Source organism: Podarcis raffonei, chromosome 4, assembly GCF_027172205.1.
Source record: "Podarcis raffonei isolate rPodRaf1 chromosome 4, rPodRaf1.pri, whole genome shotgun sequence".
Classification (NCBI taxonomy): Eukaryota; Metazoa; Chordata; class Lepidosauria; order Squamata; family Lacertidae; genus Podarcis; species Podarcis raffonei.
Genome location: NC_070605.1, coordinates 23,969,235 through 23,981,864, shown reverse-complemented (window position 1 = coordinate 23,981,864; position 12,630 = coordinate 23,969,235). Strand labels below are relative to the sequence as shown.

The window sequence follows — 12,630 nt, the reverse complement described above, 5'->3', positions numbered from 1 at the left end:
TACGTGCAAACGGGGCTTTCCCTTTGGCGGCTGCGTGGGCTGGATTTGCTCGCTTAGCACCTTTCTCAGGGCCTCGGATGATGTCATGCTTCCCGGCCCAGGAGGGCGTTTGGAACCAGTCCCACAGAGGTGTGCGGAGTGCCGTGCGAAGGAGCATAAACAAATAAGCCCGGCCACCGAACTGATTGCTAAATGCGGTATTTATGTCTTCTGCTTGAAAAATCCCCGCCTTCTTCAAAAGGTTGCTTTGCAATGGCGTTTGCTTTATAGGGAGACGAGAGCACTGAAATCTCTCTGGCATCATTAGGAGGAAGTTGTTTAGAAAGCAGGTGAAATTCCCTCGTCGGCACTGCCGTCTCGTCCTGCAGGTAGGCAGATCAAAGCTGCAGTTAAAGGCGCGAGAGCAGGCCAGGCCAGATTTTTACCCGGACACTTGGAAACCTGTCTCCACCTGCTTTAAGCAAACAGGTCTCTGGTTTTTTTTTATTTTTGTGTGTGTCCTTTAGCAGGTGGGAGAGGAGGAGGGTCGATCGATGGATTGTTAGAGCAGTGGGAGAGGGAATGTTGTGGCTTCATTCTCTGCTGGGTTTTCTAAAAAGACGGACCCCATTTTGGAGAGCAGAACTGTCAACGCAAGAACTGAGAATGTGTGAGAGGGTGCCTCCGGACTGCCAGATTTTTCCAAGAGCACAGACTGGCAAGTTTGGGGAGGCACAATTACAGTTAATCAAAGAGCTGCCCTAGTTCGGGGGTAGGGAACCTCTGCCCTGTGGGCCAAATTTAGCCACCAGGCCTCCCATTTGGCCTGGCAGGCAGTTTAAGGAAAGGCACACCCACCTGCCATACACATGATACCACTTCTGGGTTGGGTAAGGGCAGGGCTTCAGAGGATCAACTGGGAGCTTAAAGTCGGCTCCCAGTTCTTTCTTTCTTTCCTCGCTGGAGCAAGCTGTACTCAGCTGATGGGCATGAGGAGGGTTGGTTCACAATGGGTGACCCGGCTGCTGTTGAATCTATATATTTAAATGAAGGAAATCTTGACCATTAATCCTCCTGCAACTTGTAATTGCCAGGAAGGAAGTGTCTGAACAAACCCATCAATCTCAGGCAATGTTTTTACCCTGTGCATTTATTAATATGTCCTTATTAGATATAATTCGTGCTCTGCATTCTATAGCTTGGGCTTTTGGGGGGCGGGTTGCCAGTTCTTTAAAGCCGGCCCTGGGTTCTTTCGCTTGAAAATAGCAGCTTGACTTGCTGCAGTTAACAAGTGAACTCCTTGAGCTCCTTGCCAAGGAAAAAGTTTCGCTTGCCAACTCCTGCATATTATCAAACCTCTGTTAAAGGACAAAAACAGGCTGGGCTGGTTTTTCCCCCTTCCCTTTTCTTTCTGGCCGGGTAGCAGCCCTGTCTAGCTCATTAATCCAGCTACCAAACTTCATGAAGCAAGGCAGACAGACTCACTGGAAACTGGCCTCTGATGCCCTGATGTGGAATGGCAGCTGGGATATTCCTGAGCTCCATGGTAATTAAACATGTGGGCATTTGTAAACAGGCCTTTAATTTCAAAATGCTGACAGGAGCAATTGACATCTGCAGGATCCTTTTACTCTTCTGCCTCATAATTGGCCAAAGCAGCTAAGGTGGGTCTGTTTATTCTTTGAAGATCCCTAATAAAGGAGGGGAGGGGATCGTTCTAGTGTAATTAGGAAGAAACCTTTTAGAAAGGTGTCCAATCTCTCTTGAAAGAGAAACCTGTAGGAAAGCAATCCTGTGGTACGGGAAAGTCAGACTTTGGAAGAGATGAAAAAGAAATCCTGAAGGCAAGTTCAAAAATAGAATAAAAAAAAATTATATACAGTGTGGTTAAAATTGCCTGCCTGCCCCAGAGTCAAATCCTTTCACTGTTCAAAGTAAACCTAAGAAGCTAGTTTTGCTAACCTGGGTTGTAATTCTGTACACACTTACCTGAGAGTAAGCATACTGAATGGAGTGAAACTTACTTTTGAGTAAACATGCCCAGGTTTGAGCTGTTGTCATTTGATTTTCAGAGCCTGTATGAGGCAGAAATTTGAAAAGTAAAAAGCCTTTCATACTGCAAGATCTACTGAGGCTGTTCTGGCTAGTTTCAGACCCTTATGTCATAATATGCCTTGCTTACTTCTGGCATGTGAGAAGTGTCGATGATGTAATTTGATTTACAGCAGTAGTTTTATTGGGGCAACCTGACTTTGTATGTTAACTTCTGTTCAAAAGCAAGTATTTTATGGGTAATGTTCATGCACAAAAGCAGAAGGGCACCTTAGCCTTGGTGGACTGACTTCAGCAGGGACATAGGCTATGAAAGCTTGTGCCATAATTATTTGGAACCTCATTTGTCATTTTATTGTGGCTGATGGCTTTTGCACCGGGTAGCTTTCCACATCCTGCCAAGCCCCACAGATGATCTGCCGTGAGCCTGTCTTTTAATTAATCTATGTTTTTATTGTTTGTTGCAACGTAGACGTTATTGTTTTAAATAATTTGGAAACTGCCTTGAGCGTTTATTTAAAGGGCAAAGTGTAAGGGAGGGGAAAACACAAAGTTAATAAAACAAAGGTCCAGGACTTGAGAGGCTGAAACAGCGTATACAGAACGAGGTGCTTGAGATGTGGGAAGGATGTGCCCAGGAGGTTACAGGAGGTTACCTGAGATAGAGAGAAGCAGGACCCATAACAAACCGTTGTGGTATAACCTCTTTCCCCATAGGAGAGCTCCACTTCAAGGTTCTATGACTACTGAAGATGATCAGTCTTCATTGGGCTAGGTTTGTTTTGGATTTTCATGTGCTCACTTAAGTGCCTCCCCCCCCCAAAAAAAGGACTTCTTGTACTTCTGCAACTCTGAATTCTACCAAGCATCATGATACCTACCTCTTCTCTCCCAGTGGCCCCATTTGGGCTCCATTTCTGCTGGCATGGGGCTGCAGCCCGAGAGTTGCTTGACTTGCTCGGTCACCTATCAGCTCCTGGCTCCATGGAAGTAACTTCAGTTTCTGCTTTTTGGCCAGAAGTCATAGTAACTCAGGAAACTGGTACCCATTCCTTGAATATTCCCATCACTCAAGATTTAGGGTGCCTGATGGTTCTTCTTTGGTCCTGAAAAACATCCCTAGGAGCACATCTGCTGAAAAGGTGTTAAAAGGGTACAGGAGCCTGGGTCTCATTTGAATCTGGCCACCTACACCAGGCCTAAGGAACCTGTGGTCCTTCAGGTGTTGCTAGATGACACTTCCCATCTTCCCTAACCATTGGCCCTGCTGGCTACGGCTGATGGGAACAGGAGTTGAGCAACATTTAGAGGGCCAAAGGTTAAATAGCCCTGACCTCTCTGTGTTACAGGCTTCTGATGTCAACATACAGCCTCATTCTGACCTGGTATGGTAACTTCCTATTTCATCCATCTAGCCTAGTTTCTTTTATTTTGATTGGCAGTAGTTCTGGGGGTTTTTTGCCTGCCATCTGGAACGCTTTTTACTGGAGATACTAGGGACTGAGCCTGAAATGTGTCCTCTTCCCATAACCACATCTTTTTAAAATAATAATAGAATTTTATTTATATCCCGCCCTCCCCAGCCGAAGCCGGGCTCAGAGCGGCTAACAGCAGTAAAATGATATAACATTTTCAGTGTTCTTTAAACACAGTGTGCAAATTGTAATTCTGAAAATGTTCACCTGGAGTCCGAGGCACTTGAATTAGCCTTAACAATACTATTTTTCAAGAATGTGCATTGCATATAGGAAATAGTCGTTCACTGGACATCAGGGCTTATATTTCGACAAGGAAATGCTGTTTAGTAAAAGTGCTTCAGCTGCTTGCATGAGACTCTGTGGGCCAGTTTCTGGGCCTGGAATATCCAAGTCAGAGCATCAACTTACTTCCCCTCCAAACCTCCTTGACCTATGACCTATGAGGTGGCAGGCATAAAGTCAACAGGCACATCCTTTCCCGCCATGGGAGGGGGTGTGGTAGAGATGAGAAACTTCACCTGTTGATTTTTCTGCCTGTCAACAGCCCTGAAAAACACAGGAATAGAAGTGTCAGTTGTTAAACGCAAAAGGAGGCAGACAGGCACACACCCCAACCCCGCAAAGCTGTAGAGCAAGAAAATAGATCCTGCCTGGATCTCTCCAACCGCCTGTCGGTTGCAGAAATAAAAAAAAAAAGCGCAAGCACTTTATACCTTTCAACTTGTTCTTCCCTGCCTGCAAGGCGCATTACAAATAAATGACAAAGCGTTTGGGGAGGGAAGGCTCATGCAGGCACCCGGAGCATGCCAGCGAGCCAGTTTATACTTGCTGCCAGAGTGTAATAAAGTCAGCTTGCTTGAATGCACAAGCAGCTCCTGAGGACCAAAGGACGGAGTGGGAAGGCAGCAAGGAGGGGGGCGTGTCGGAGAATGCTCCAGTATGGTGGCTTCCGATGACAAGCGAACTGTGCGAAGAGACGGCAAGCTGAAAGGGAAACGGGACTGCCTGGCGCGGCCACCGGCAAACCCAGCCAACTCCGGCAAGGAGAGTGAGGCAGTGTGGTAAGCAAAACTCCTTCCAACCTCGAGAGACAGCCTTCGGAAAGACCGTGCGGAGCTGCCCTAAGTGGCTTAGCACTCGCCCTGCTTACGTGCTCAGCCGAGTCCCACTGCTGTTGTTTGTTTGATGTAGAAAGTTGGATTAATCATCAAACAGTTCTATGGAAAGAGAAGGCCTACCCTATGCTCTGGAATGCTGAAGGGTTGCTAACTCTGCCCACCTCCAGTTCTTTGGAATAGCTCCTGGGCCTCTCTAACAGGTTATATGTCAGGCAGGAGCTGAGCAGGTGATTCCCACCCCCACTCCCCTCATAGGAAGCTTCCTAATATTGGCTCTGACTCCCTAGCTCATTAAGGTCTACAGGTTTCTCTGCCAGTCTTCCCTGGAGATGCCCAGGTTTGAAACTGGAATGTTGTGCAGGTCCGGGACAGGGAAAGTATTGGTTTGTTTCTTTTCTGCTTATGGTGATAAAACCCCAGTATCTCTGCCAGGGGAAGAGATGGCAACCCTAGTAAGTCATGTTGTGTGGTGTTGTTTTTTTCTTAAAAAAAAACAGTACAGCAGTTAAGGGAAGTGTTGGATTTACCACAGCAACATCGTGGGTGTTGATTGGCGCTTAATGCATGTCGGTAACTCGGCAGGGTAAATTCAGACTAATAATGTCTATAAAGATGCTTGTCAGTCCAGCCTCTCCCTCTCTCTCCTGCTCCTCCCCTTTAACAAATGACAGGTTGTTGCTCTGAAAAATGTGACAGGTGGAAACTTGCGGATTGTAAGGAATGATATTTTAAAGCCGGGAGTGATCTGCTGACCCTGTTGGTGCATTGCTTTCATTTCACACTTCTTTAAGTAGATGGATAACTCTAACCTGAAGCAAAATTTGAGGCAAACCGATTTGCCTCGATATTTTGGACTTCAATAGCCTGACACTTAAGTCAGTTAATACACTATACTTAAATTTGAACTGATTTAATCCCGTTGGGGATGGAAATGTTTTCAGCCCATGCGCTTTGCCAGGATTGGTTAGGACCAGGCTACCTAGTAAGCCTTTTGGTTTAAAATCTGTAGTTTAAGAGGCTGCAGGGGCAGGATTTATCCGCAGTTCAGAATTAGGCCATTCAACGAGAGCCTCCATGGCACCCCTATATTAGGGGAATCTAAATCATAGAATCAAAGAATTGCAGAGTTGGAAGGAACCCTGAGGGTTATATGGATACACTTTTTGTTAAAAGAAAAAGAAAATAAAAACATAGAAAAAATAATAATCAAGAATTAGCAAGTCTGTCGAGCAAAGAAGCACCAGACATCATACTTCCTTCTTGTGGTGGGCAGGAAAGTCACCATATTCAAGTTCGTATCCCAGCTATGTATTTATAATTTCCCCTTTTGAAAGAAGGGAAAACAGAGGCAAAGAAGTGAGTTGTCTGGCATAAGGCGAGCCTTGAAGGGGCTTTTATTATTCCTTTTACTTCTGACGATCACGCTGCGTGCGCCTTTCCTTTGTAACCAAAACGGCACTATCCATGCACAAGGAACCCAAATGTACAAAAGTGTAAAAGATATTTAGAGGAAAAACTCAGATCCAAATGTTACCTTTTTTGAAAGGGGGAAAACAGGGGTGGGTGAGGAAAGGACTAGAGTGTTTGTTGTCCTGAACACTGCAATTGCAGGTCCCACTTGTACTGATTATATGATAAAAAATTCATTCGTATGGTAAGTGTTGTGTATAGGCATATAAATGTAATATTTTATTCCTCTGCCTCCTCCCTGCTGCCCGCCTATTCTGACCTAGGCAGTGCAATCTGATGCATGCCTACGCAGAAGTAAGTGCCACTGGATGCAGCAGGACTGGCTTTCAAGGTGACATGCAGAGGCTTGTGCCATCAGAGCTGAGTGCGCCTGGAAAAGCATTAGAAAACCAGCTAGAGAAATGAAAGATGCAAGGAGGAATACTTAACTGAGAACGCTTTCCAAAAGTGTAAGGTTTAAGCGACAGCTCTAAGCTCAAAGCCTTACTAGGGAGTAAGGCCTATTGAGACTAACTTCTCTGAGTAAACATGCTTAGAACTACAGTGTTAAAGAAGCAGAAGGATTTTAAAAAAAATTATTGTTTTGCTTTCTGTGCTGAATGTAAAAGGCTCTAATGAGTGCAGGCAGTGTAAATCTATGCTACTAATTGTTTCGTGTGGCACCCGTTTGGGGAGTTTCTTTCGTAAAGTCTGTACAGTGGAACCTCGGGTTACGAACTTAATTCATTCCGGAGGTCCGTTCTTAACCTGAAACTGTTCTTGACCTGAGGTACCACTTTAGCTAATGGGGCCTGCCGCTGTGCTGCCGCCACACGATTTCTGTTCTCATCCTGAAGCAAAGTTCTTAACCCGAGGTACTACTTCTGGGTTAGCGGAGTCTGTAACCTAAAGTGTCTGTAACCCGAGGTACCACTGTATACTGTGGTATACTGTTCTTGACAACCGCCACCCTTATGTCTGTGTGTGTTTTGTAGGTTCTCTCAAGGTAGAAGCAGCAGGAGGTTTACTGAATGGAAGCGGGTGACTTACCATACATGACTGATGGGCTGAGATTCAGTTACGTGCTGTGTAGGCCTGCCCTAATTCAAGATTCCTCCTCTAAGCTAGTTAATTGATCCGTTAATCTGCCCATTCACAAAGCAAGTAATTAGAATTGATAGCACAGTGGGTGTGATGTCGTGAGACTCTTGAGGAAAGGTAACTGGTTTCTCATTGCGCAATTAATATAATTTTGTATTGTCTGAGGAGGGGAAATCGTACGCATTTGGCCTGATCCACAGAGCTATGGGAGCTGAAGAAGAGTGTACACGCCTGTCTGTGGGAAAACAGTGACACTTGCAGATTCCTGTGGGGTATCCCGTGGCATTATATGTAGTATGAAACTGCTCAGTGTTGTGTGCCCACCTGTCATGGACTGGCTGGGTGCAGAGGAGGTCCCAGCCGAGGAGCCCCCAAGAGAACCCCCAGGGGAAGGAGGCTCAGAACCAGGGTGTTGGTGGCGGGACGACGATGAGTGGTCGAAGGGAGAAGAGGGAGCAGACTGGCAGGAGGCGGTGAAGAGGCAACAGGGTTTAGTGAGCAGGAAGAAGCTGAGGCAGAGAGCAGTCCTCATTCAGAGGCTGGAGAGGAGGGGGACCAGCTCCCCTCCCCATTGGTCTCCCAGAACATGCAGAGAAATGACAAGAGCAGAGCAGAGCAGAGACTGGTTGCACGCAGACACAATCTATGATTGCTTGGGGGGGGGATCCTGTAGAGGAGGGAACTTGGGCAATTGTGGAAAGGTGAGGACCTTCATTCCTCACAACAGCCTCATTGGGGCAAGAGCTACTGGGAAGAGATGCTGGGATCAGTAGCGACTGTTTTGGTTCCTTTGAATAAAGGGTTAACTTCACAGACATTGGTGTTTTTATATCGCTGACCTTCACCTGATTCCAGCTCCTGACACGACCCTGGATCAAGCAGTGATGTGCTTGGGGCAGGACGTTGGGGGCAGAAGTCAGGGGCCTCATTCTGCAGAAGGAGCAGGAGACCACGACCACCCAACCCAGCAGGGCTGACTTACTGCATTTTTATTATTATTGTTATTCCAGTCATGAACTGCTTCCTAGGAAACCTCTCGAAGCCATTTAACCGCAAAAGCATGCATGTGTTGTGCATAGATTCATTTTAATCGTTTATGCTAAGGGGAGTCAGTGTGCAGAACCAGGGAGCTGGACTGAGCTATGGAAGGGACCACAAGGATCATCTAGTCTAACCCGTTGCAATGCAGGAATCTTTTCCCCCCAACATGGAGCTCAAACCCATCACCCTGAGATTAAGAATCTCATGCTCTACTGACTGAGTTAGCCAGCAAGCAGCCTAAATGTTTTAATGGTGCTGTCTTCCCCAGAAATACCGAATTCTGAGCAGAGCATTGGTGTGGGGTACTTAGTAATCACAGCCCAAGATTTATAGGAAGAAATAGAAGGAGGAAGCTTTTAAAACAAAAGCAGCCCAATCCTAGGCATGTTTACTCCAAAGTAAATTCCACTATGTGTGGTCGGTCTGACTCTGGAGAAATGTGCCCAGGATTGCAGCTGAATTCTTCCTTCTTCCCCATCAACTGTATCTTAGGAAGCTTTTCGCAGGATATTAAGGCAAAATAATCAAGTGCTGATTCCTTGTAATTCCCCCCCCCCCCGGTTTATCTTCAAAGCAACCATTTAAATTCTTTTTTGCAGATATGACCCCTTTGCTGCGGGCTCCCACATGTCTTCCAAGGTGGAGGAAATGGCAACGGTGAGTCACTTAACTATTTTATTAACCTATAAATGTCCATTAAATTAACATTTGCTTGTGCTGTGAGTTTTCTTGCTCTCTCTTCTAGCTGTCACTGGTGTGGAGCTGCACATTTTAATGGCACGGGGGCATTTGACTTGGGCTTTGGAGATGATGTCTTGGGCTCCTCCTTGTACTCATGGCTCTGTGTTTATTTTTGTCCAGTGATTATGCCACAGGTGTGACTCTGCCAGTGACTGTTGCTATTGCATCACACATCACTGTGTGTGATTCTGTCATTATTGGCTGTTGCCACTTTGCCAAAATAATAATTATTTTCACAAAGGTATCCAAAACAGAGCAAAAATCCTTTTTTAGGTGCATTTAAAGGTGACCAAATGCAGGTGTAAATACACACAAGGTGATATCAGTGGGAAGTGAAATGCAGAAAGAGCAGATAGGGGCAATCATGTTGCCAATAACGACTGTTCACGATGACCGTGCGGGTGATAATGCAAACATCCTGGCATCGGTAAGCTAATTAACACATGTAGTGTAATAAAAACCTGCTGTCCCAATTAAAACCACAGTTGATAGACTGGAACCTCTTGATAAATTGTAGTTCATCAGATTCCCATTGCATCCTGCCTTTTGGAAGTTCCTCTGTTTGAGAACATCCACCTTAAAAGTCAGCCACAGAGAGGCTGAAATGTTCCCTCACTAGTTTTTTAATATTGCCATTTCAAATGTCAGATTTGTGACTGCTTGTTCATTTGCTTAGAGACTGCCCTGTGTATATTGTCTGTCTGTCTGCTACAGAAAGGCAGCTACTGGCAGGTGATATAGCATATCTCGGTAGTGGCGCCTGCCCTGTGGAACGCCCTCCCAGCAGATGTCAAGGCAATAAACAACTATTTTACTTTTAAAAGACAACTGAAGGCGGCCCTGTTTAGGGAAGTTTTTAAAGTCTGACGCTGTATTGTTTTTAATATTAGGTTGGAAGCCGCCCAGAGTGGCTGGGGAAACCCGGCCAGATGGGTGGGGTATAAATAATAAATTGTTATTATTATTATATTATACATTAGTGGAATATGGGCAGATGAATGAACCCTAGATGTTGTGGCTGACTTCATTAGGGTTTGTTGCCTGAGTAGATATGGGTCATAACAGAGTCATAATAGTTGCCAATTCTGTCATTGACTGCATTGCCTATGTCACAAGCGGAAGGCATGCAAGCCCGGTGGCCATGGTTTTTATTATTAATTCTTTTGACTTGGGCTGCTCAGCCAACTATTTTGTCCCTTGCTTTATGCCGGCTTGTTATGACCTCCTTCACCCCCTCGGGAAATGCAGAAATCATCGACAAAGTTGGTTCAGTGTCCTGCCATTAATCTAACGCAGTGATTCCTGCCAGAGACGGGAGTATTGGGATTTTGGAAAAATTAGGCTGCGGTGTTAGATGCATTCATCACTTCATGCCTGTTGGAGCAGGAACGGCCCAGTCAGCAATGACTCTTTGCGTAGGGTCTCTGCCAGTGTGTGGGTGGTGACATCATCTTCAGAACACCACGGGAATTCCCATTTCATGCTGCAGCCCAGGTCTGAGAGGCATCACTATTGCCTAGTAAAGCTAGTGTCCTCCCAGAGCTCTGGCTGGTTAAACAGGGGAAAGGGAAGGGCACCAAAAGGCAAAAATATTGAACTGGGTTGTGCTGCAGTTGCAAGGAAGATGCCTGCCCATTGTGCTGGGAGCAGATCATCAAGATGTGTGTGTTTGTGTACTTCGGGTATCCTCTTTGTGTGTCCATGTGAAGTATGCCTCCAACTTTAACCCAGAGGAACACTGTTCCCAAGAAGTTTAGTACACTTTTATTTGATCCAGCAATGAGTGGAGGAACTCAGGACCTTTGACTCCTGTGACTTATTAAGCCTTCAAGGCCTTCCCATTTGTATATAGCCAGGGTAGCCAACGTAGTGGCAAACCAAGGTGGTGTTGAACTCCAATTCCCATCAGCCTCAGCCAGCATGTTGAATGGTCAGGCATGATGGGAGTTGTAGTCCAGCAACATTCGCTGCCCCGGCATATAGTATATACAAATAGTGAACTCCTTCTCTCAGTGTGGATCCTTATGGGCACCAAAAGGAGATAACTGCAGGCGCTGGGGGAAATCCCAGGTTAGCAGGGGTGCCAAAAAAGAAAGAAAGAAAGAAAGAAAGAAAGAAAGAAAGAAAGAAAGAAAGAAGCAAACAGTTGGGTTTTGAAGTAATGCAAAGCAATGTCGCTTTTATAGCCAGGCTGCTATTAAAATTATCAGTACAGTATGGTTCCTTCAGATAAGCAGGCGTTTCTTCATTTTCTTTTTTCAAATTGGCCGGTAATAAGCTGTTGCAGAGGTGAGGGAGGGGAACATAACTATTCATTTCCTTGATTTTGTCTTCACCACCACAGATTGAAACATGCGACAGCCCTTTGCCCTCTGAACTGGCAAAGAAGGGTCTGGATGCAAACCAAGCTGAGATGACAGATGACAACACGTGTACATGGAACGAGCAGCTGGAAAATGAGCTCTTACGAGGTAAGCTCATATTTTCCCTTGCCATTTTTCTTGAGATCAGGGGTCCACAAATTCAGAAGGAGGTTAATATGTCCACTGAAGTGTCCTACCTTTGTCTTCTGGCTTGATAATAACAATTTGGATTTTCTTCGTGTTATTATTGTTATCATTATTAATTACCCACCCTTCACCCTAAGCTTCCAGGGCAAGTTACAACATGAAAACAAGTTTAAAACAAATAGCAATAGCAAAAATAAAGCGGGAACTAAAAACATAGAAGGTCAGTATCTTTGATTTCCCCTTTCTCCAGGGGGATTGTGCCAGCGGTTATGGTGTTTTCTTGCAGACACTGGCACCATCTGTCTGGACAAGAACAGAATATATTGATTCAGGTTCAGACAATCTTCTAAAGCAGGCACGGGGAACCTCAGGACTGGGGTGCAAATGCAGCCCTCCAAGCCTTTCTTATCAGCCCCTGGGTATCTCTTGAGGCCACCCCCCTTACCAGCCCTGCTCTGAACCTTCCTTGAGTGATGATGCCCAGCTGGAATGAGCCCTTGAACTCTGACGATGCTTCTGGCTTGTGTGCGTAGAAGATAAGCCCCTCAGGACTGCAGTATCTCAAGGACTGCCTCTCTCCATATAAGCCATCCCGGACCCTGAGATCGTCCTCTGAGGCCCTTCTTGGTGTGCTGCTTCCATGAGAGGCAACACAAGAACGGGCCTTTTCTGCAGTGGCTCCCCATTTGTAGAATACTCTCCCCAGGGAGGCTTGCCTGGTGCCTTCGTTATCCACATTTAGGCAGCAGGCAAAAACATTCCTCTTCAACCAGGCCTTTGGCTGTTGTAACATCCTGTACTCTGTGGGAGGAGAGATTATTGGTTGGTTTTTGTTCCTGTTTTTAATATGCATTTTGTCTTTTTATGCTGTGAACTGCCCTGACATCTATGGATGAAGGGCAGTGTACAAATTTAATGAATAATTATTATAATATAATATAATATAATATAATATAATATAATATAATATAATATAATATAATATATTATATTATATTATAATATAAAGAGAAGGGCATGTAAGTGTGTGTGGAAACTAGCCTATTGTACACAGTAGTAATGCTAACAGTTGCTCCGCCCACTTTTGCCTCTGGCCCCTCCTACCACTGCCATGTGCCCCCTGAAAAGGTGTCCGGAGGGGAACACAGCCCCCAGGCTACA

At 45.5% G+C, this 12,630-nt stretch overlaps 1 protein-coding gene across 5 annotated transcripts in view; it reads left to right on the top strand.

The window, feature by feature from the left end:
- Window positions 1-12,630, top strand: part of EXPH5 (exophilin 5) — a 54,478-nt gene that overhangs the window by 34,267 nt on the left and 7,581 nt on the right. For 2 of the 5 annotated variants that reach the window (XM_053385779.1, XM_053385778.1), the window contains exons 4-5: window positions 8,818-8,875; window positions 11,304-11,430. In XM_053385779.1, the coding sequence (XP_053241754.1) occupies window positions 8,818-8,875; window positions 11,304-11,430 (185 nt within the window). Of the gene's footprint in view, window positions 1-111; window positions 198-4,463; window positions 4,571-8,817; window positions 8,876-10,114; window positions 10,222-11,303; window positions 11,431-12,630 lie in introns of those variants that run through there. The other 3 variants (XM_053385780.1, XM_053385783.1, XM_053385781.1) reach the window with 3 other exon arrangements.